This window comes from Dendrobium catenatum, unplaced genomic scaffold (assembly GCF_001605985.2).
Source record: "Dendrobium catenatum unplaced genomic scaffold, ASM160598v2 original_scaffold_244749, whole genome shotgun sequence".
NCBI classification, from domain to species: domain Eukaryota; kingdom Viridiplantae; phylum Streptophyta; class Magnoliopsida; order Asparagales; family Orchidaceae; genus Dendrobium; species Dendrobium catenatum.
Window position 1 is genome coordinate 189,231 of NW_021563156.1, and position 22,705 is coordinate 211,935.

The following is a 22,705-nucleotide window of genomic DNA, read 5'->3' on the forward strand; positions in this document are numbered from 1 at the left end:
CATAGTTCTATTGTTTTTCAAAGTAATACTTTTTGCCACTGCCTCACATTTTGAAAAAATTGTTTTGTGCGGACGCTGAACGTCGTCCGGAGACCAACTAGAAAGCGTCACGTCACCCCTGTGCTCGGTATTGCTCGGTACTGCGGGTCAGTACCACTACGTGACGCATTCCAGTTTGTCTCCGGACTGCATTCTGCGTCCGATCTCCGCACAGAATAATCTCTCTTGCTGAGAATCAAATCAAATCAAAATTTCTTATATCATTGTCAACTTGTATATTTATGTCTAACATCTGAATATTTATTTGTAGAACATCTTAGGCTTCGTATAAGACAGCTTTTATATTGCTTTTTTAAAATGATTTTCTCATACAAAAATTTCAAATTCAAATATTTTTTGTACTAGAAAGCCATTTTAAAAACTTTAATTGTCATTATAAATAATCATATTTTTAATTGTACAATAAAATTATTTGAATATGTTCAAAAAACAATATAATGATAAAATTGGCATGAAATTCATGTTAAAATTCATTCAACTAAATTTCAATAAATTTAGAATATTGGAAATAATTTGTAAGTATTTTAAGAGATTCAATAAAATAATTTCCTATTGAGTTCAAAGAGCACACTATAAAACTATCATCTTTATGACTCAAATTACTCTTAAATGTCTATTTGAATCTCAGCTCTTCTTTTTGATGTTTTGAGCTTGTCCTTTGCATTCTTTATTCTCCAAAATATCTTGCAATTTGCTTCAAATTAGTGCAAACTTTCAATCCCAAAATCATTAAGTAGCATTGATACCTCCAACTAGCATAAGCTCACAATACACCATAAATAAAAACATGCTAAATCACTCACCTTTGGCAACATACAAAATAATTACCAAAATGAAGAGATTAATCATTTAGCAATTGAAATGTAATTCTATCAAATAAATTTAAATTATAAATTTTTGGATAGAATATGATGAACTTTTTTCTTAATTCACATATATTTTATTCCAACATATGATTTTGTAGCAAAATTAGTAGTTTTTAATCATTTAGCAACTCAATTCATAATAAAATAGCATTGTTTTATCCATAAGCATCAAATTGGAGTCTTATGCTTCATTTGTGATAACTTTCTGAGTGCTTAAAAAAAATAACTTTATAATACAAAAGTTTTCTGAACTAGTCATTTTTATACTAAAAAGTTACTTTAAAAAACAGTAAAAATACAGTCCCAAATAAATTGTTAGTTAAATTAATAGCATTAGTGTTATTACAATTAACAAGATTATGTTCTTATTTAATCTCATAAACTACTAATTATTGCTTTAAACAAAGCATTTGTGCCGCATTATTGCATGCATCAACAGACTAAGGCTTTGTTTGGAGCGGCTTTCTTATTGCTTCTTAAAGCTGATTTTTAGTGCAAAAAATAATTTTTTTTTACTAAAAAACTGCTTTAAGAAGCAGTAAGAAAGCCCTCCCAAACAAAGCATAAACCTTTAAAATAAACGATGATGCAAAAAATTTACATTTGAGGTGCCTTTCGCTTCAATAATTGAAAATTTTATTCTCTTTTATAAGAATATAAATTCAAAATCTTATGATCAATAAAAAAAAAATTAATTTAGCAAATTTTGAGATTTATTTTTCAATGTACCCTTAGGGCAACTCCAACAAAAAAATCAAATTTCTAAGTAACAATCTCTCTCCTCTTTCGCACACTTTCTCCTCTTCCGTGCTCGTCTTCCACAATTTCGACAACCCAATTTTGGGGTATGTGAACAGTTTGACGTCAATATTGATGTCACACTATTCACCTATAGAACTTTGGTGTGAGATTTGAAGTTCGAATGCAGCGAATAATGGACTGCATATGGCGGTACGAAGTTCGGTTGGAGATGATCTTACCGCTTAGTTGCATTGGTGGGACCCACACTAAGCTGGTGAGCATTGAGCTACGACGACAAAACGGCCGCATGGTAAATACATTGTCCACTCGCATAAGATAATCGCCTAATTTTTATATACGTGGAACCTGACTAGATGGCCAGTTCTCACGCTTTAACCTGTAATATAAAATTGCATTTGCAAATAAATAAATAAATCATATAGAATTCAGCATTTCATTCCCTTATGATTTATTTAATTAGAAAAATATTTTTTTGAAAGGCATCAGTAAAAATAAAAAGTCCAAAATATTTTTTTTTCTTGAATTCTTTATTTTCTTTATGTAATTGGCCAAAATTTATCAGAGATTCTAATTCTTCTTAAAATTTTAAAAGTTAGAGCATGCATTGAATATGAAATTTATTTGTTTGGTATAACTTTCTAACGGCTCAAATTTTTAGATCATAATTACAGTTTTATTTGGCTTATGTTTTTTATTAGCTTTTTGTTATTTATCAGAGTTTTGGTAGTGAGAAGCTGATTTTATGGCTAGAGTTTTTAATACAAAATTTGAAGTTCAAAAATTTTTTGTAAAAAATCTGTTTTAGAAAATAGAAAGAAAATTATCCCAAATGAAGCCTAAATAAATTAGCTTTGCTATTTTAAAAAAATATTTTAATTTTCATAATAGTTTTTTAATAAATTATTTTTCTCATAATAACTTCACAATCATCTTTACATAACATAGTAGTAGTCTCAAATAGATTCTTAATAGTTTAATAAGAAAAATTAATAAAATTTAAATTATTATAGTAATAAAATTGTCAAGTAGATATAAAAACTCATATTTATCAAAATTAAATTGACATAGTTTGTATTTAGTAAACAAATAATATCAAAAATTTCATGAATATCTCAGAAAAAAATAAGCCAATATACTTTATCAAATTTTTGATTAGGATGCCTATTATATATTTCTCGAATCTAGCTATAAGATATCATTTAATATTTTTTAAGATAATTAATAAATGTTTTAAAACATATTATCTTGAATATATATATATTTTTTTTGAAGGGATAAACAATCCAATCAGAAGGCTTTTCTCTTGGAGTCTAATGACCTTTTTTATTGTTCTTGTTGTTTTAGTATTGGTGGTTCTCATCGATCATAATCATGGTGCCCATTTTGACTTGACATAGATCAATATATATTGATGATCTATTAATTGTGAATTAAGAAAGTTAATCAATCGATAATCCTGATGGACAATGATTATAATATTATTCGACCAAGCTTTGTTTCATCTATGATTTCAACTTTATTAAAAAATATCATTTCTTATTCTCTCAATATATCTATTGAAACATAGGCAACGCCCTAGAACTTAACTCCCCTTTTGTGATAACTAGAGCTATCAATTTCGGGTTATGGGTCGGGTTCAGGTCGAACTCAGAACTGACCCGGGTTCAAACGGGTCGACCCTAACCTGACCTGGGTAGACAAACGTGTCGGAAATCCGAACCCGGACCCGACCCGACCCGGTTTTGGGTTCTGCCGGCGACAGAACGTCGGAACGGCGGCTGGCAAACTGCGGGCGAGGGGGCGGACGCGACATGCGAGGGCTGGGGCAACAGCGCAGGGCGCGGGCAGTGGGCGCGAGGCAGCGGGCGAGGGGCAGCAGCGTGGGGGGCGGTCGGGGGCAACGAATCGCGGGCGGGAATCCAAATTTTTTAAATTAAACGGGTTTTCAGGTCAACTCGAACCAGACCTGTTTTTTCAAACGGGTCGAATACGGGAACCCAAACCCGACCCGTTTTGAAATAGGGTCGGGTCCAACCCGGATTTTTCGAGTCGGGTTCGGATCGGGTTTTCGTGTCGTGTCAAATATTGACACCCCTAGTGATAAGCCTCACATTAGCAATGTGCATTCCCATTTTAGCAGATGAGCCAAAATGATTACCCTCATGAAGTCGAAGCTCAAGCGTAGGGCAGTCCTGTTAAGATGAGACTTATTTTGTTGACCATATAAAATAAAAAATGAAGAATGAGTAAAACCTGAAATTTATAAGAATACATTAATACCCTATTTTGATTTGGCAAAGATAATTATGCAAATATTTCTTTGATATTTAATATTCATTATTTTCAAGAATGGAATTTATATTGACTGCTCAAACTCATTATTGGAGATATATATAATAATCATCAACTTCATTAAGGAGGTTATATTTGATATTCATTCAGATTCTTTATTAATTTGATATATTTGGTATTAAGAGAATAGAAAAATAATTTGGCTCAGACAAAGACGAAATTCGTGCCAATAAAAATTTTATTGCTTCATAAATTTATACAATACAAGAATAAACAAAGAAAGAAAGAAAGAAAATATTAGTTAAATTGCTTGAAACATTTTCCTTGTCACCATCCTTTAATAGGCAGTTTAGGTTGAGTTCTTGAAGAACTCATTGGCCTATTTCAAAGCCTTCTTCTTCACTTGAAATAGCCTAACTTATTCTTAGATTTAGCTATCTCTCTTATTGAGAACTTTTAAGTCTTCTCATTTCGTCTTAGCGATTGAAGTTGCCATCACCAGAGCGATTGATTTTTCAAAGATTTTTTTTAGGCTTCTTTGTTGTCACCTCAGCGTTTTCATTGTACGTTGGCATTCTTTCTCCGAAAGATTTGGTGAGGTTGCCTATCATTATTTTTAGATAGACATTTTCATTCCTCACCCCGCACATTATTTCACAAAAAATCTACCAAAATAATATTTCATATAATAACTTTTGGTAATAATAAGGATTATAGGAGGAGCTCAAGTGAACTAAGAGTAATATTCCATTATGCTTTCTTTTCTTTTTCTTTTGCCTTTTGAAACATAATATATATGCCTTCTCATATTGAGTTTAATTTAATAAATTTTAATAACTTCTTTTTACTATGAATAAAAATTCCTTTGATTTGATTAAATATAATGAAAAATTTAACAACTACAACGACATAAAGCCTTTATTCGAATACGTGGGGTCGCCTATATGTATTACTTTTCTCCATTTTGTTCTTTTAAAAGACAAATTCTCATTTAAATCTAATAAAAATGTCATCTCAAACACTTTCAAACTAAATATTTTACAGTCTACCTCTACCTATTTTAACAAAGGCTGGATCTAATACATCCACTCTCCTAATCGGATCGAAGTTCAACATTTTATATGATCAAACCATCTAAAACAATTCTCTCTAATCTTATCTATAATTGGAGCTACTCCAACTTTTTCACATATATAACTATTTTTGTATTATATATCTCAATATAAAGCCACTCATTCACTTAAGCATTCTTATCTCTGCAACATTTAACTTAATTTTATGCTTATCTTTTAATGATCAACATTCTGCATCAATTAGAAATTAATATTATTTTAAAATTCCTCAAAATTCATAACTACTTTACTATGCTTCTAATCATTAGAATTTAGGAGATTCTCTAACACACCTCTATATTTTTAGGACATCAAACAAGTTATAACAAATTTATGTGCACATTTCAGTACATAGGATCTTGAACAAGGACTTCTTTAGTAAAGGGCCCAAACTATAACTAGCCCAAAATAGTAAATGGGCCTTATTACCCGGCCCCGTAAAAGGATGAATCTTCCTTCACAAACAGCAATGCGCTGTCTTTCTGATACTGTCAGAGATTCCTGTTCGAGGTAATCTCACTTCATCGGTGACCCGACCACTTCATCTTCTTCCTCTCCATCCAGCTATTAAAACCCCGCTTCCTTCTCCGGCTTCCACCCGAGTCAAGAAGCTCAAACCCCTCGTCTCCCAAATGAACTCCTCATTTCTCTCTCACTTTCTTTGCTTCTCGCTCTGCCTCTTCCTTCTCCTCCTCTTCACTCTCTCATGGCTCCAACCCGCCATCCCTCCCTCCACCTCCTCTGATCACCTCTTGACTCATCGGAAACCCACACAAGCCTCCGCCCTCCCCTCCACCCCTTGCCACCCTCTCGACCCTCTCACCATCTCCGAAATCACAACCATCCGCTCCATCCTCATCTCCCAACCTCACTTCTCCTCCTCCCCTTCATCCCTCATCTTCCACTCCCTCTCCCTCGACCCCCCCGACAAAGACGTCGTCCTCTCCTGGTCCTCCGGCGACCCCCTTCCCCCTCGCCGCGCCTCCGCCGTCGTTCGACTCAACGGCCAAGCCCATTCCCTCTCCATCGACCTCTCCACCGGCACCGTCTCCTCTCTTCCCAACCCGGTCTCCGGCTTCCCCACCATGACAATCGAGGACATGACGTCATCCGCCCTAGCCCCCCTTTCCGATCCCGCCTTCAATCGCTCCGTCATCGCCCGCGGAGTCCGGACCTCAGATCTCGCTTGCCTCCCGGTCTCCTCCGGATGGTTCGGTCGGGAGATTGAGAACAAAAGGAGGCTGATTAAGGTTCAGTGCTATTCCATTGAAGGCACGGCCAACTTCTATATGAGGCCGATTGAAGGGCTCACTGTATTGGTTGATATGGATACGAAGGAGGTGGTGCAGATCACCGATGAAGGGGGCAATATTCCGATCCCTAAATCGGCGGGGACGGACTATAGATACGATGAGCTAAGGGGCAGCGAGAACGCCGAGAAGGGAAGGCCGCTGCGGCCGATCTCGATCGAGCAGCCCGAGGGGCCAAGCTTCGAGGTCGTGGATGGGCACAGGTAACGAAGGGCTTTAGCCGTTATCATGTCGCCCACGTAATCCTTAAAAATTCTAGATAAAATTAAAATATATGCTATTATTTTCTTGAATATATAAATTCATAGTAATTCAATGATATCATTGTATCATAAAATTTACATAGATAAAATTTACATAATTTTCCAAAAAAAAAACCATAAATTTACATTTTATTTATATATTTAATATCAAAATTACTATCCATCGATCTTTAATTTGGTTGGTGGATGAGTATAATTGGGAAACTCTCATTCGTGCTCGATTCCCCTCGAGTGACAGCACCTCTTAAATGAGGTCTAGTCAAGTGCGGCCAAGAGTTTTTTGTGGTTAGTGTCTCTTCTAGGTCACCTTAGGATTAATTATACTGCCAAGCGACCTTTCGGGGTAGCACCAGGTGGATAAGTCGTTCTAAAAAAAATCAAAATTATTTATTTATTTGTTAATAGTTAAATCACATTAAAATATATAAATAAAAATATATTAAAAAAAAACAAAATGATATTAATATTATTTTAAATATGACCTGAATATTCAAGTCTTATAAAAATAAATATAAAGATTTAAATATCAAATATGCAAATGAATAAAAATTATATGTTATCAATGTAATTCCTTTGAATTTTATCCAAAAAAAACTTTTTTATTACATTTTAATAATAAATTATGTGTATAGTTAATAAATTAGTAATTTTCACAAGAAATTTAGATCATTCAAAAAATTAAAATATATAGCCTATGGTATGTAAGATGATTTTGTTCTAATTTTGATAAGAATTTAAAATAAGATAAATATAAAAAAATCTTATTATTTATCACAAACTTATTATTTAATTAAATAAACTACTTAAATAATAAATTTGTGATAAAAATAAGACAATTATTTTTAAAAATAGTAAATAAGCTGACAATTATTGACAAAAAATAGTATTATTGCTAACACCAGTCTTCCTACAGGGTGAAGTGGGCCGGGTGGGAGTTCCACCTGAAAGCGGATGCGAGAGCCGGCTTAGTGGTTTCGGCGGCAACCGTTGCGGATCCGATAACGGGAAAGAGAAGAAGTGTGCTTTACAAAGGGTTCGCGTCGGAGCTTTTCGTGCCCTACATGGATCCGACAGATGCCTGGTACTTCAAAACCTATATGGATGCGGGCGAATACGGATTCGGATTGCAAGCGATGCCACTTGTGCCGCTTAACGATTGCCCGCGCAACGCGTATTACATGGACGGAACTTTCGTCGCCGCCGACGGCCGGCCTTACGTGAGGAAGAATATGATCTGCCTTTATGAGAGTTACGCCGGTGATATCGGGTGGCGGCATTCCGAGAGCCCGATAACTGGATTGGAGGTGAGGGGAAGTAAAGAAGCGATTGATGATTTGGTTTGGTTAGGTTTTGTTTTCCGATTAGGGTTTTTTGTGGTTTGTTTCGTTGCAGATAAGGGAGGTAAGGCCGAAGGTGACGCTTGTGGCGAGGATGGCGGCATCGGTGGCGAATTATGACTATATTGTGGATTGGGAGTTTCAGACGGACGGGATTATTCGTGTCAAGGTTTGTTTGTCTTTTCTTATGTTCTTTTCTCTCCTCTCTTTAGAAAAAAAAAATTACATAAAGATCACAAATTCTATGTATTTACATATCAAAACATAAATTTATATATTTATTTGTATGATAAACTTTTAAATTGCATAAAAATTTAATTTTCATTAGAGTAGCTATAAAAAATTGACATTTATAAGACTTTTTATATATCCATTCAATTGTTTATTTATAAATATTTGAAAATAAATTGATTTTATCATAAATATAATATTTTACACTAAATATTTTTAACATTTTTAAATATTTATAAATTAAAAGTATTTAATTTGATATTTTATAAATATAATAAAAAAATAACATGCATCCGTTATATAATCTACCATAATTAAAATTTTATCAGATATTCTAACACAAATTTCCCCTTTTTTTAACCGTTAACTTCAAGACGGGCTTTTTACGGTGCTGTTTGTAAATTTATTTTCTGAAGGAATAGAAAAGATAAAAAAAACTAAAAAGGTATTAAAATTATAAGGCATTTGCAGAAATTAATCTGATTTCTTATAAAAATTATAAATTTTTTAATTATTTGTTACTGGATTTGTAACAGGTTGGCCTGAGCGGCATCCTAATGGTGAAAGGCTCACCGTACACGCACATAACGCAGTTCCCATCAAAGCAGGACACATACGGCACTCTGCTTTCAGAAAACATCATCGGAGTCATCCACGACCACTTCATCACCTTCCACCTCGATCTGGACATCGACGGCGCCAACAACTCCTTCGTCAAGGTCCAGCTTTCGAGACAGGGCACCGACTCCGACGCTACTCCTCGCCGGAGCTACCTCAAGGCCACGAGGAATACCGCCCAGACGGAAAAGGACGCCCAGATCAAGCTCAAGCTCTACGAGCCATACGAATTCCATGTGATCAACTCGGACAAGACGACCCGAGTTGGCAATCCGGTGGGTTATAAGGTGGTTCCGGCCGGCACGGCGGCGGCGCTGCTTGATTTGAAAGATCCGCCTCAGATCAGAGGCGCATTCACTAATAATCAGGTATGCAATCTCTTTTCTTTTGGTGTAATGGAGTTGATATGCGGCCATTCCACTAATGAAATTTTAAAAAAATTTGAGCTTTCAACTGTGGAATTTAACGGGTGTAAAAACTGTAGGCATCTATCTTCTTTATCCTTGTTAAAAATAATTTGAAACCCATTTTGGCTCGATATGAATAAAATATCAAAGGAGAAGTAAAATAATGTTTAATCTCTAATCTTCTGGCAATTTTATTTATTAAAACTCTGTAGCTGTTTCAAACACATTCTTAGAGTACATTTGGAATGACTGCAGATTTTTAAAAAGTAATTTTAAAACAACCGTGGAGAAAATATATATTTTTAAAATTGTTGTAGAAAATTACTTTTAGACACAAAATTTATTGAAAGTATTATTAAAAAAATTAATATTATGATCTGAAAATTGAAATCGTCAGAAAATCCGATATGAACCTGATTCGAAAATTTCGGGTTTAGGTTAACTCGGACCTTAAACGGCTCGAATTTGGGTTCAATAAATCAACCAATTTCGAAAATCGGATCGAGTTGGGTTGATCCAGAAACTCAAAATTGACCCGTTTTTTATTCGAAAACCCATTCTTTAAATGGAAATCCGAGATCGACCCGTTTTGAGCCGAAAAACGGAGATTGACTCGTTCTGACCCGAAACTAGTAATTTTTGGTCGGCCTCGGGTCATTCGGGTTGTTTCGGTTTGACTCGGCCCAGAAGAGGGTCTGGTTCGGGCCCGAAAAATCGACATGTTTGTAAAAATGGGTTTGATTTTGGTTGACCCGAATAGTGCCGGGCGAAAAACTGACCCGTTTGTAAAAACGGGTTTGATTTTGGTTGATCTGAATAGTTCCAGGTCAACTTCGAGTTCGACTCGAACCCAACCTGTGACCTGAAATTAACACCCCTAGCTAGGATATGAAGCCTTAATTTTTGTTATTTTCTCATTAATAAAAGGCTCAAATCCAATTCTTTTGCTAGTAACTTAAGTTGGTGAAAATTGTAAGGAATTATTATCAAAATTTCATAAAAGAAATTTCACTTGCATTATAATTTATGATTGGGCACTCAATTTCTCAAAATATTAAAAAAGTTCTAATCTTTGTACTGTTTTGCCCCTTCTTGCAGATATGGGTTACGCCACGCGACAAGAAAGAGGAGTGGGCGGGCGGGCTGTTCGTATACCAGAACAAAGGAGAGGACACGTTGGCCGTATGGTCCGAAAGGTAAGCAATAGTGCAAAACAACCTAAACCCTAAAAATTAAAAAAATAATAATAATTAAAAAATTAGCCTTACATAAATAAGAGCAGGGGTGTCAATACTTGGAACTTTTATTTGGTCCGGTGAAAGGACCTAGAGGAAGGTTCGGTTTTGCCTAAAAAAGTGCAAATACCGAGTTTTTTTGAAAAAATACAGAGTTTTTCAAAGTTTTTCAAAAAACTCGGTATTTGCACTTTTTGACCTATTTTTGCCTAAAACCGAATCTTCCTCTATATCCAGTGAAAGGACCTAATAATTGCTCCAATACTTGACACGATCCAAAAATTCGACTTGAATCGACCTAAAAATTTCGGGTTAGAGTCAATCGGAACCCAAAACGGGTCGGCCTCGGGTTTAACAATTCGTCCCGTTTCAAAAATCAGTTTGTATTCGGGTTGATCCTTGACTTGAGTTTACCCGTTTTGACCCGACAAATCGAGATTGACCCGTTTTTTATTAGAAAAGAGAAAATTTACCCGTTTTTGGACCTGAAATTTAGTAGTTTTTGTTGGCACTGGGTCATTCGAGTCGTGTTTGGTTGACCCGAACCTGAAGCAAGTCGGATTCGGTCCGGAAAATCAACCCGTTTGCAAAAAAATGGGTCAGGTTCGGATTGACCTGAATAGTTTCGAGTTCAACCCGAACTCAACCCGCGACATGAAATTGACACTCCTAAATAAGAGGATAAATTTAAAAAATTATTAAATTTGTATAATATACAATTTTTCTATACAATATTAAAATTTAAAATTATTTTATATCAAATAAAAAATCCAATAATTATGAAGACTGATTCTATCAAAAATGGGATTGAATAGGGACCGTCCGATCGAGAACAAGGACATTGTGTTATGGTATACGCTGGGATTTCACCACATCCCTTGCCAGGAAGACTTTCCCATAATGCCCATTGTGTCCTCCAGCTTCGATCTAAAGCCTGTGAACTTCTTCGAGAGGAATCCGATCCTCAATTCAGCCCCGAACCTGGAGAAGGACCTTCCTGTCTGCACAGCTGCTGCTTCTTCCTGATTGAAACATTGGCTTTTCTGTAAATAAGGAGTACTTGGTGGTTTTGGAGGTAATTTCCCATAAATAAGGGGCTGGGTTCCTGGCCTGCCTGCCTTTAATAATTTTGATGTAAATTATATGGTGGTCAGGTGTTTTAGGGTTACACTGTGACCGGCTTTTGATGCTGATTAAAAATGAAGGTAATAAGATCTGTTATACAATTTGATCATTTTAGTCATTTGTTAGTTCTCTAATTAGTCACCATTGAATTTTGTATGTGGTGTGTAAAGTTTAGTTTTTTTATAAATTAAATTTTGTGATGTGTAATGTATGTTAGTTTTGGTGCTTGTTTTTTTCTTAATTCATTTGATTATGAGCACAAATTTTTTTTTCTTTTGATAAAGTTTAATGATGCTAAGGCTTTGTTTAAGATGACTATATTACTGCTTCTTAAAGCAATTCTTTAATGGCATCTTTAACCGAACTCCAAACACTTGAATGGCGTCCCTCGCGAGCTCTAGCCGAAGGGTAAAACTTCTGCTATTTGGTTGCGGGTGAATAGTATGACGTCAATATTCGCGTTGCATTGTTCATCTCCGCCATTTTTATGTCTCTACCGAAATTACCGAAGAAACGCGCGAAAGAAGGGAACGATGTTACCTTCGCAAAAGAAGGCAAAATGGAGTTCGATTGGAGATGAATCACGACATTTTTTAGTTTCACGGCATTTTGGAGTAAAAAAAATGAGATTTTTGGTTGGAGATGCCCTAAGAAGCAGTAAGAAAGCCATCCCAAATGAAGCCTAAGTAGTGAGAAATTTTGAGTTTGAAAATCAATTAGTTGTTATCGAAAAAGCACAATCTCGATTTAGAGAAATTAAGGCTTCCTTGAGATGACTTTTTATTACTTTACTTTTAAGATCGTAATTATATTTTCAATTTGGCCACTCCTTTCGAAAAAAATTTATGCTAGGTAATTGCTTTCTATAATTGTTTTAAAATATTTTAATTTTTGAAATAGAGGGGAAAAGGGAGAGATCCTAGAGAAAATTTCTTGTTTGAGCTGTTTCGGGTCATTTTCTACTATCGGTCCAATTTTAAGAATTGTCTGAATCGAAGTAGCTTACATTATGCCTATCTAAGTTTTCAGAAATATGAAGGGTTTTTCAATTTTCTGATTAAAAGTATATATTCGTTACCAAAAAATAATGATAACCTTGCGCTGACAAAAATTTTCACTGTGTAACTTTCTGAATGTTGACTTCAGTTCTGAGCATTTAGGAATTTTTTGAAAAATTTTAGATTGGGTATATTAAAATGGTCTCCTTTTTAATTGTCTTAAACTTAATCTAAAACTCGAATAAGATGGTTGGACTATAATTATAGTCTTGAAATAGTGTTATGCGCAATCTCTTGTAATTTAATTATGTTATAAAATAATGAATTTTATACAGTAGCGTATTTTGCCGCCTATCATTGTGCGAAATTATAAAATTTTGTTCTGAGTTCATTTATTCTTCGATTTCTATATTGTAATGAATTATGTGAGTTTTGATGTGAAATATATCAATTGGGAGAGAAGAAGTTGGAATCTTTTAGATTCTATTTGATTCACGAAATTTGAAACAATCTAAAATTATTTCTATTGGGAGTTATGAGGTGCCAGAATTTTTGGATTCTGTCTAAGAGAAGAAATTCTATTTTTTGGAAGTAATAAGCAGTTCGAATCTTTGGATTCTATCCGAGAAAGATAAAAAATTGTCACCTTTTACTCTAAGATATATAAACTTTATATGAAATTCTTATTTATTAAATTTGTTATTATTATTATTTTGCTCAGCACGATAATTTACCTTATTGCATTTAAATATTCTCGTGCTTGATTTATTAAAGAAATATTTATAAATTTAGATTGGCCATATTTTCAGGATCTGATAAAGAGAAATTGCTTGTTAAGTAGCAGTATCTTTTAAAATTTTATACAATCATCACTAATTTTTATTCCTATGTTTTGTAGCCATGCATTATAATTATAAATACTCCGAATTTTTTTGGGTCAGGTTTACAAACGGGATAATTTATTAACAGCCCGAATTTACATTTGAGTACATTTATTTTATTTTAATCTATAATAAAAATAAAATAAAATACTTAATTTTAATACATAATAAGTTTTATATAAAATTAACGAGATACTTCAAAGACCAATTATATTGAAGGTGAGTGGAGTTAAAAGCCACAAGATAGTCATTCAAACACGGACCTGGAAGAAAACTGGACCGTACAGCTTCCAATGAATTATTGAATGCAATAGCGACGAAGACATTTAGAACAGCGTACACCAATTCCTTATTATAATCAAGCAAGTGTAGGCTGGCGTGGAAAAATTATTGTGTTTGGAGGTCGAACGTAGCGCTATGTTCGCTATGTTCGAAGGCGAATCAGATACAGTCATATTAGCGATATCGAGCCGTGATACCGTGCAATACAGAGTCATAATTCACATCAAAAGATGACGTAACGCATTTTGGTTGATAACTGGATATAATTCGACATCCACATAATAATTAATCATGACTGGCGATGCTCTGTGGGGGCAACAACGAACAATATGAATTTTATTTAAATTAATCATTAAATAAATTTAAATAAATAGTTATATTTAATATTAAAATGCAAAGCTATTAAAAATATTATAAATTATGTATTACTTACTCATACTAAATAATTTTTTTATTATTTTTCTTATAATTTTTAATCATTTGCCATTTTATTACAATAATAGCTTAAATCATAAACAAATTATCTTTCATGATAAACTAACTCGCCAGCTAGTGAACCAGCTCGAACTCATAAAATAAATTTGAGATCGAGCTCTAAGAGTTTAATTAGTCAAATTTAAGCTCAAATTAGAGTTTGCTTGAGCTCAGCTCTAACTCTTTTATGCAATCTACTCCATAATCATAGAAATATTAATATTTATGGGCCGCATGAGAATGGAAAATTTATTACGTCCGGTGTCCGGATTCGTCCGGACATCAATCCAGATGTGCCACGTCACCAAAATACACCGGGGCCTAGTGTATTCGGGTGACGTGGTGCGTCTGGATTAGACGTTCGGACGTCCGGTGACCGGACGTAATAATTCGCCCATGAGAACATCTCAAACAAAACTGCTGAAGATATTTTCCATCTTGAAAGCGAAAGCCATAGCCAAGGTGATGAAGAGCTGGAATCCAATTTTGAATATTCTTGATGTGCATTTCTAGCCTACTTTGTCTTTCTTTGCCGTTACGTATTTTGAACCTCTTACTTTTGCATGTCATTTTCAATAGGACATTAGACAACGGTGTCCACAAATAGAAAAATTATTAGGTGCGGAGTGTGTACCATCCGCATAAATATGGATACCTAGCGGTACCGAGTGCCGGTACCTAGCGCGAAATAAGGCTTGTGCGGACGGTTCTCCCCGTCCGCACTCTGCACCTAATAATCTCTCCCACAAATATGACTAAGATTTTATTTGAGATAATTTTCTTACTGTTTTTTAAAATAATTTTTTAATTAAAAAATTAATTTTATACTAAAAACGCTTAAAAAATCATCCTAAATGAAGCATTTTGGGACGGCTTTCTTATTGCTTCTCAATTTAATTTTTGTACTAATAAATTGTTTTAAGAAGCAGTAAGAAAGTCATCCCAAAGAAAACCTAAATTTATAAATTTTCTCATAAATCACTGAAGGAAATTCATAAATTTTCATGCTGTTTCCTCACCAGTTTAAGCGTGCGAGACATCTCTTAGCAGAGTGATTACAGGGAGTTTGTGTAATTTAGATAAAGAGGAAAAAAGTTGTGTTCAGTAGTTTGACATATTTGAAAATGATTAACATTGTACATACTTATTAGTGCAGATGATTGCCAATATCACTATCAAGTCTTCAAAATGAATGTAGGTTTCGATTGAGACAGCTTTCGTACTATTTCGTGCATTAGACCTTGGCATCAGATTCAAGAGAGCTCACGGGCACGAATAATCTTGAAACTCAACCGAACCATCACCCAACCATTTCTATCAGACCAGGATGGTTGTATATAAATTGTCACCAGACAACAGTCCAACGATCGTCACCGCCCCACTACATCCATTGTCCACCACTGCACCAGTCCTCTAAACACCCATTATTGACTATGATCCTTTTGAACATTGTCTTCCGACTAAGATCATCCAACAATTATTGTCTCACTACAATCCTCAAATCAAACTTACCTAGCAATGGTTGTTTAACCACTGTTGTCTGACTACAGTCATTCAACCATCATTATCCAACTATAATCAGGAGTGGAACCCGCTATAATTTTCAGGGGAGGGCAAACTTATAAGTAACTGTTGGCATATATATCGGAGGTCCAAGGGGGCAGCGCCTCCTGGCGGGGTTCGACATTGCTTTAACAAATTTTGATTTACTATTTCTTTTAACTTAATATTCTTAATATAATTAGATGTGATTCACCTATTGGCAAAGATATTTTCAGCCTGAAGGTGAAATGGGCCATGGAGAACTGGAATCAAGTTTGAATATTCCTGATGTTGATTTATGGCCACAACTTTGTCTTTCTTTTAAGCTGTTTAGCATTCAGAACCTCTTTATACTGAATTTCCTTTTCAAGATTCTAAAGGCCACTAGTTGATTTGTGACAGATTTTTCAAATATAATTTCCTCCAGGCCAATGCTTATCATGATCTCACTTCTCAATTAATATAATTATAACTCAATTGTATAAATATTCTAATAGTGCTCTATACACTGAGAAAACAATTTATACATTTCCAGCCCCAGTGTCTTTTGGTGAGCAAGATTTTAAATTTATTTGGTGCAGTTTTCTTATAGCTTACTGGTCAAGATAATAAATAATCCTATTTTTATTTGGCTAAAATTTTTTGTCTAAAACTCTGTCATGAGAAATCACTTTTTATAACGAAATATATAATAATACAATAGTTATAAAAGAATTATAATTTGACTTTTTAAAAAGAGAAAAAGTTTATAACACCTACAAAAACTTTAAAAAAAAAATCCTATTTTTCTATAAAAAATTTACAATAGGTTTTACATACAGAAGCATCAGACCCGAACAAAACCTTAAGAGAAGGTGACTACTGAAGCTCATTTGGGATGTCTTTCTTACTGCTTCTTAAAACAGCTTTTTAGTAAAAAAATTGTACTAAAAAATTGTTTTATGAAGCAATATAAAAGCCGTCCCAAACGAAGCCTGAGTCTTCCATCAGATAGTTGGATATGAGTCTATCATTAATTATACTTCTTGTATATTCTCAGACAAAATAAAATTCAGAAAGGTATGATTGTACCAGGGTTCTTTTAAAGGTTGAGAAATTGTTCCCATGCTATCCAGTAAGTGACCAACTTCTTGAAATATCTTATGTATGCATCTAAAAACAAAGAAATAAGAAACATTAGATGATAATTTTTTAAATTGAATCAAGTTAGAGAAAAAGAAACACAAGCCTGATATTGAAAGTTGAAACCACATGATACCAAGATAATAGCAGATACTGAATATTAGAGAATTCATTTTAGAATCAGAAAAAAAAAACTATCTTGTCTGATTTATCTTTCATTTTCGTCCATCTAAGAAAATTGGAAAAGAAATACCACTTACTCCAAGTATCAACTAACAATTGAAATCAAGAACTTATCTATCCTACGGAAGAGCGGAGCATTTAGCAACTAATGTTTCGTTTGTGACTGTTTTCTAATTGCTTCTTAAAGCTGCTTTCTAGTTCAAAAACTAAAAATTTTGTGCTAGAAAGCTGCTTTAGGAAGTAGTAAAAAAACAGTCCCAAACAAAGCCTAAATGTTGGGAGCGAAAACAAAAAAGAAGGCGATTCAAAGAGAACAAACCCCAGAAGACATTAAATGGGGTTGCAATTAGATCAACGTTCATATTTTATTGTCACTTTTGTTCCCTTCAATGCATAAGCTAAATTCATCCTCTCGAGAGGATTTCCTTCTAGGTAACTTATCCCTAGTGTTCTATCCATTTAGCATAATAAGAGCGCCTTATCCCAAAAGGATTTCCTCTTGGCGACCCTTTTTACCAAGACATTATTGGAATCTCTTCTCCTCCTCCCCACGCCAAGACCTACCCAAGCTTCCATCATCCACCACTTTGCCCGCTAGCATCCTCCACTACAACCCAAGCTCCATCAAGAAGCTCCCAAACCCGACGGCAAGCCCTCTTCCTCCTTTGGCCGCCGGCCACCCCTTGCTCCAAGTCTTGATGACGATGCCAATCATCATAATGACTCCTTGATTGTTGCTTAGCAATAAATAAAGGAGTTACCGAATTTTGAATTTCAAAATTTGAAATTCAAAACTTTCCATATTTGAAAATTCCTAATTAGGAAAGTTTTCGAATTGAGCCAAGTCAAATTTCATGACATGTGGAGTTTTCAATTTTTCATCCTAGGTGGCATCGATTCATTTGGAAAGTACTTACTCCCTCCCTATTCCCCTCTCCTCCACCTCACCATGCCGCCGGCCCTATGATGGGTCACCATTAATGGGCTCCCCATTAATTCCCATTTAAAGCTCCCTATCTCTAATTAATTTGAATTCAAATTTCAAATTAGTTCCCTCCTATTCTATTCGAAATATGAAATTATTTTCATATTTGGATGGAAGCTTTTCTCTCTCCAATTAAACCCCCTCATCCCATTTAATACCTCTCATAACTCTCTCCAAAACTGCCACCCCTAGCCTTAATTGTGGATTAATTTGAAATTCAAAATTAATCCATCTCCTTCTCCTTAGGAAATCTAAATTAATTTCAAATTTTACTAGTCCCTCACCCACGTAATTCCCTTCCCAATTAAAACCACTGATTAGGCAGGCAATAACTCCCCTCTTTCTACCTGCCTACCTCTCCCCTCCAAGAATTAATTCCCCAAGTATGAGACAGCCTTGGGAGAAGTTCTGGATCCCATTCACCTTTAGTTCCCCTTCCAACGGATCAACAAAAGCTTGATTTTCCTGAGAAGAGCTCCTGTCTAGAATTCTGAAGATTGAGAACGTGCTGTCCAAGAGTTCTCCACAAGTCCAGATTGCCGTCCAAGTTCTCCCAAAGGTGCAGTTTTCTGTCCAGGAAAATCTGCACCTGTTTCCTACTGTCCAGCCAAGTAGAAGGCCTTCAAACGCTGCCCTGACGTTTCACATTGCTGATCGCACCTTCGGGGAGGCCTATCTCTCTTGTTTTTGGGTAAATTCGACACTAAGCTCTTTTATCTTCATAGTTGCATTCTTGAATGTGAATTTACTACCTTCATGAAGATCATATTAATTATTCGCCGCTAAAGCCTAGTAATTAGAAGAGATGTGTGAGGGATCTTTCATAGACTAATCTAATTGTTAGCATTGGAATTCTTGTTGAAACCACTCATGTATGCAACGTAAGACTTAGTTGACTATTTAATGATCTCAACCTCTCGCATGTGTTTAGACCTAAGCTATTTTATCACCTTATTATTTTTATTTTGTCGTTTAACATCAAGAGGAAGCTTATAATTATTGTGCTTTAAAATTTAAGCGTGCAAACTTCCTTAATTTAATCATCAGTGCATGTTCGTTCTACATCACTCTCCACAGCAGGCGGCACCAGTTAACAATTTACCTTCTCCAGCTTCTTAGAAAGGGCAGCAAAAGAAGAGAATAAAAGAGCAAAAGAGACGAGAAAAAAGATCTTACATACGGGCAGGATTAGTAATAGAAACAAATAACGATGAAAGAGAAGTTCCTAACTCTTAACATATTCAAACTCCCGCCGTGAGTATAACCAGTTGTCATCCTTTGTTATCTCCTTTCAAAAATATACTTCCCATCCAATCTTTAAGTATTGACAGAGCACTTAGCTAAACAATTTTCCTTTCACTGCTGACACGACTCAAGAAGAAAGGTGGGCCATCTCTTTTAGAATGTCTCCTAGGTTTCATCTACAAGAAGCCTTTGGACTGTCCTTGTTGGAGAAGATCATGTTAATAAGGTCTTCTACTGAAGAAGACCCTTTACATGGGCTTAGGAGGGCAAGGAAGGCTCCAAGTTCCTGCACGTAAAATGCAACAAATGGTAGTAGTATAACTCCTTACCTCCATTCTTCACATCATCATTGCATCCTTAGGTAGGGGTGTCAATTTCGGGTCACGGGTCGGGTTCGGGTCGAACCCGAAACTGACCCGGCACTATTCGGGTCAACTCAAACCTGACCCCTTTTTTTTGCAAACGAGTCAGATTTCGGACCCGAACCCTACCCGACCCAAATGACCGGTGCCAACAAAAAACTGCTAGTTTTTGGATCCAAAAAGGGTCAATCTCCTCTTTTTGGGTAAAAAACGGGTCAATCTTGGGTTGCTAAGTCAAAAACGGGTTTTCTGGTCAAAACGGGTCATTTTCGGGTCAAATGGTCAACCCGAACCGACCCGATTTTTGAAATGGGTCGAATTGTTGAACCTGAACCTGACTCGTTTCGGGTTTGTGTCAACTCAAACTCAAAATTTTTAGATCGGGTTTTCGGGTTGGGTCCAATACTGACCCTATCCTTAGGCACACATGTCATTTGTATCATGTTTGTCGAGGACACCGGCCCAATCAGCAAGCTACCCCATGAGTGCAACTGTGCTAGATGACTCATCATAGTATGCATTGAAGAGTTGATCCCTTAGAGCCTCACGAGCTCAACTGATATAGAAACATGATAATATTGGGCCTGTGAGCAATCGGACTCATGGGAACCAATCACATTTTTCTGCACATCCTCAAGAAGTGGTGTACTTCTAAAAGCTTTCCTAATTTACCTTGACCTTACGATGTTTTCATATTATACTATTGAGAAGCTGATGTATATGAGCCATTTCAGTCTCATTCAAATGCTTTATAGCAAATTGATGTATGATGAAGCAAATTGATGTATTATGAAGCATATTCAATGACTCTACTTTTCAATATAAATAAAATATTTTATGTAAGATATCGCTTACATATTTTTAAGATGTGTTGTTAGTAAAACTTTGTAAGAGTGCAAAGTGGAAATCCAAGAGGGTGAGAGTTCTGACATTTGTTGTCCCCCCTCTTCTACCCTAGTACATGACTTCATGGTGTGGAGTGCTCCATCTAAAAAATCATACTAGAGAGTAGGGACTTATTCGCCTGATGTAAATCTCCTCTTTTGCCAATCAACAAGGTTGTAACCTGTGCCCAAGATTAAGGTTTAATGATAAATCAACCTTCAAGGGTGTTGAATAATGCTTCTGCCCTTATAGTCAAGAATCTAGGAAGCACCTTCATGAGAAGTTACTCGACACCTTCCATCGCTTTCAAGAAGCTTTCATAATCCTTTATTGACAATTATGACCCAACAATTGTGCCGACATCTTTAATTTGTAATTATGCCCACATTGACAACTCTGTTAAGAGAAGTTTTTTGCCATATTTGAAAAGTCATTATGTTCCAAAGCTAATTTGGTCGTTGTGGTTATGCCCACATTGGAACCTTGATTATCAACTAAGATCAACCAAGAGAAACTCTCTTGCCTCTTAGTATCTAATAGTCAAATTAAAACCCATTGGGTTGCTCCTTTTTCCTCACTCAAAAGTTAAATTAAGATGCCTACTAGCTTTAAACGGAAGTTTGATTTTTATATAAATATGTGCAATGATGCTACTTAACTTTTTCCTACTTTTCAATCATTCAAAAGGTTCCCTAGTCTCATATAGAATTACTTTTAAGGTTGGAGGTTATGATAGCAAATCAAAGAGACGACAATTAAATTTTTTAAGTGGATGGGGATGAATGCTCCCAAAACCCCTCACCATTGGAGTTGTTGGATCAGTTATCATGTTTGGGAATAATCAGATCCGGGTCAAGTTCACTATGGGAAGTGCAACCCCTACATATATGAAGGCTTGAACTTTCATAGCAAAGGAAAGAATTCAGGGCAAAGAAGGGTCAATCAAGAGTGCTCCCCAGGACAATTGAAGTAGGCCTATTTCTTCTTAAAAGAAAAAGCCAAATACGACGACAATCGTTCCACAACAATAATATATCTTCCCATAATTTTTAGTTCTATGAGAGGGTGCAACTTCAAAAGGAGAAAAGAAACACCGTGGGCACTCTAAGCACCTTTGAACCCATCATACACTTGTCGTCTCTCTAATTTGCCTTTAACAAATATGATGCAAGGCCTCCTCCAAGAGACCAGGAAGGACAATGAGAAAGACAACAACAAAGGTTTAGAGGGAGTTGGTTGAGGCTAAGATCACAAACTATCCCCACTTCTAACCAGTTTAAGCCTTTTCATGGATTGAAGGCAAATAAAAAGTCCTCACTATTAATCAAAAGCTTCCATCCTTAGGGAAAAAAAAAAGTCAACTTGATAGAAAATCTATAATACAACCATTGATAAACCAAACCACCAATCATAGTATCATTTAAGCTACATAAAATTCTATAGGCAATGAAGTGTAGAGGCCCAAGAAAGGTAACCCCTCAACTCATTGACTTCGGGATTGAGGCATAAATAGGTTGGGATAATCTAAATTACTTGAAGCTACACATACATCACTTCGAGTTAAAATGAATGTCAAGAAATTTTAAAGTCAACATTGCCAAAAGACTTAACAAGATAACTGGAGAAGGAGATATATAGGATTGTCCACGCATGACTTTCCAACAACTAAGCTACTCAAGCTACTAAAGCTCTCAAGCAGTGCAATCACTGTAATGAGAGTCCAAATCAAAAGAATTGTATATCCATCGATAGCAGATCCCATGACAAAGGAAAAGCTATAGCTTGATAACCTAAGTCCTACAATAGCAGGACAAGGATAGGAAGCCTTTAGGTTCATTGCCTCAAGGTTCTGCTGAGAATGGCATCATAAGCAACTCATCAATGCTCCTAATCAAGTGCATGAAGAAGGCATAAACATGTTCAAGATGGGCTAGACTTCCTCCTTAATTTCCAGAGAATAAGAATCAAGCGAAAGATACCCCTATAGGCATCATCCTCAGCTTTAGTCAACTGAAAAGCAGTTTGAAGAGGATATGTGTGATATTGACATACCCGATATTGAGAAAAATCAAAGGTACTTCCATGAAAACCTGCCTATCAAGTACATCTACATGATCCATAAGGGTCC

General features: G+C 35.5%; 1 protein-coding gene across 1 annotated transcript; it reads left to right on the top strand.

Moving 5' to 3' along the window:
• The first annotated feature begins 5,541 nt into the window (after positions 1-5,541).
• On the top strand, positions 5,542-11,816 carry LOC110097083 (primary amine oxidase). The gene is made up of 6 exons (XM_020823315.2): positions 5,542-6,605; positions 7,579-7,969; positions 8,058-8,171; positions 8,770-9,219; positions 10,357-10,454; positions 11,309-11,816. The coding sequence occupies exons 1-6, from the start codon at positions 5,725-5,727 to the stop codon at positions 11,517-11,519; spliced, it is 2,145 nt and encodes a 714-aa protein (XP_020678974.1). The 5' UTR covers positions 5,542-5,724; the 3' UTR covers positions 11,520-11,816.
• The last annotated feature ends 10,889 nt before the right edge of the window (positions 11,817-22,705 follow it).

What these genes read in the sequence shown, in the direction of transcription:
- LOC110097083 (XM_020823315.2), top strand. Translation starts at nt 5,725, where the DNA reads ATGAACTCCTCATTTCTCTCTCACTTTCTTTGCTTCTCGCTCTGCCTC. An exon ending in GAGGTCGTGGATGGGCACAG is followed by an intron (nt 6,606 to 7,578) that starts GTAACGAAGGGC and finishes GTCTTCCTACAG; the next exon opens with GGTGAAGTGGGCCGGGTGGG. An exon ending in GCGCATTCACTAATAATCAG is followed by an intron (nt 9,220 to 10,356) that starts GTATGCAATCTC and finishes CCCTTCTTGCAG; the next exon opens with ATATGGGTTACGCCACGCGA.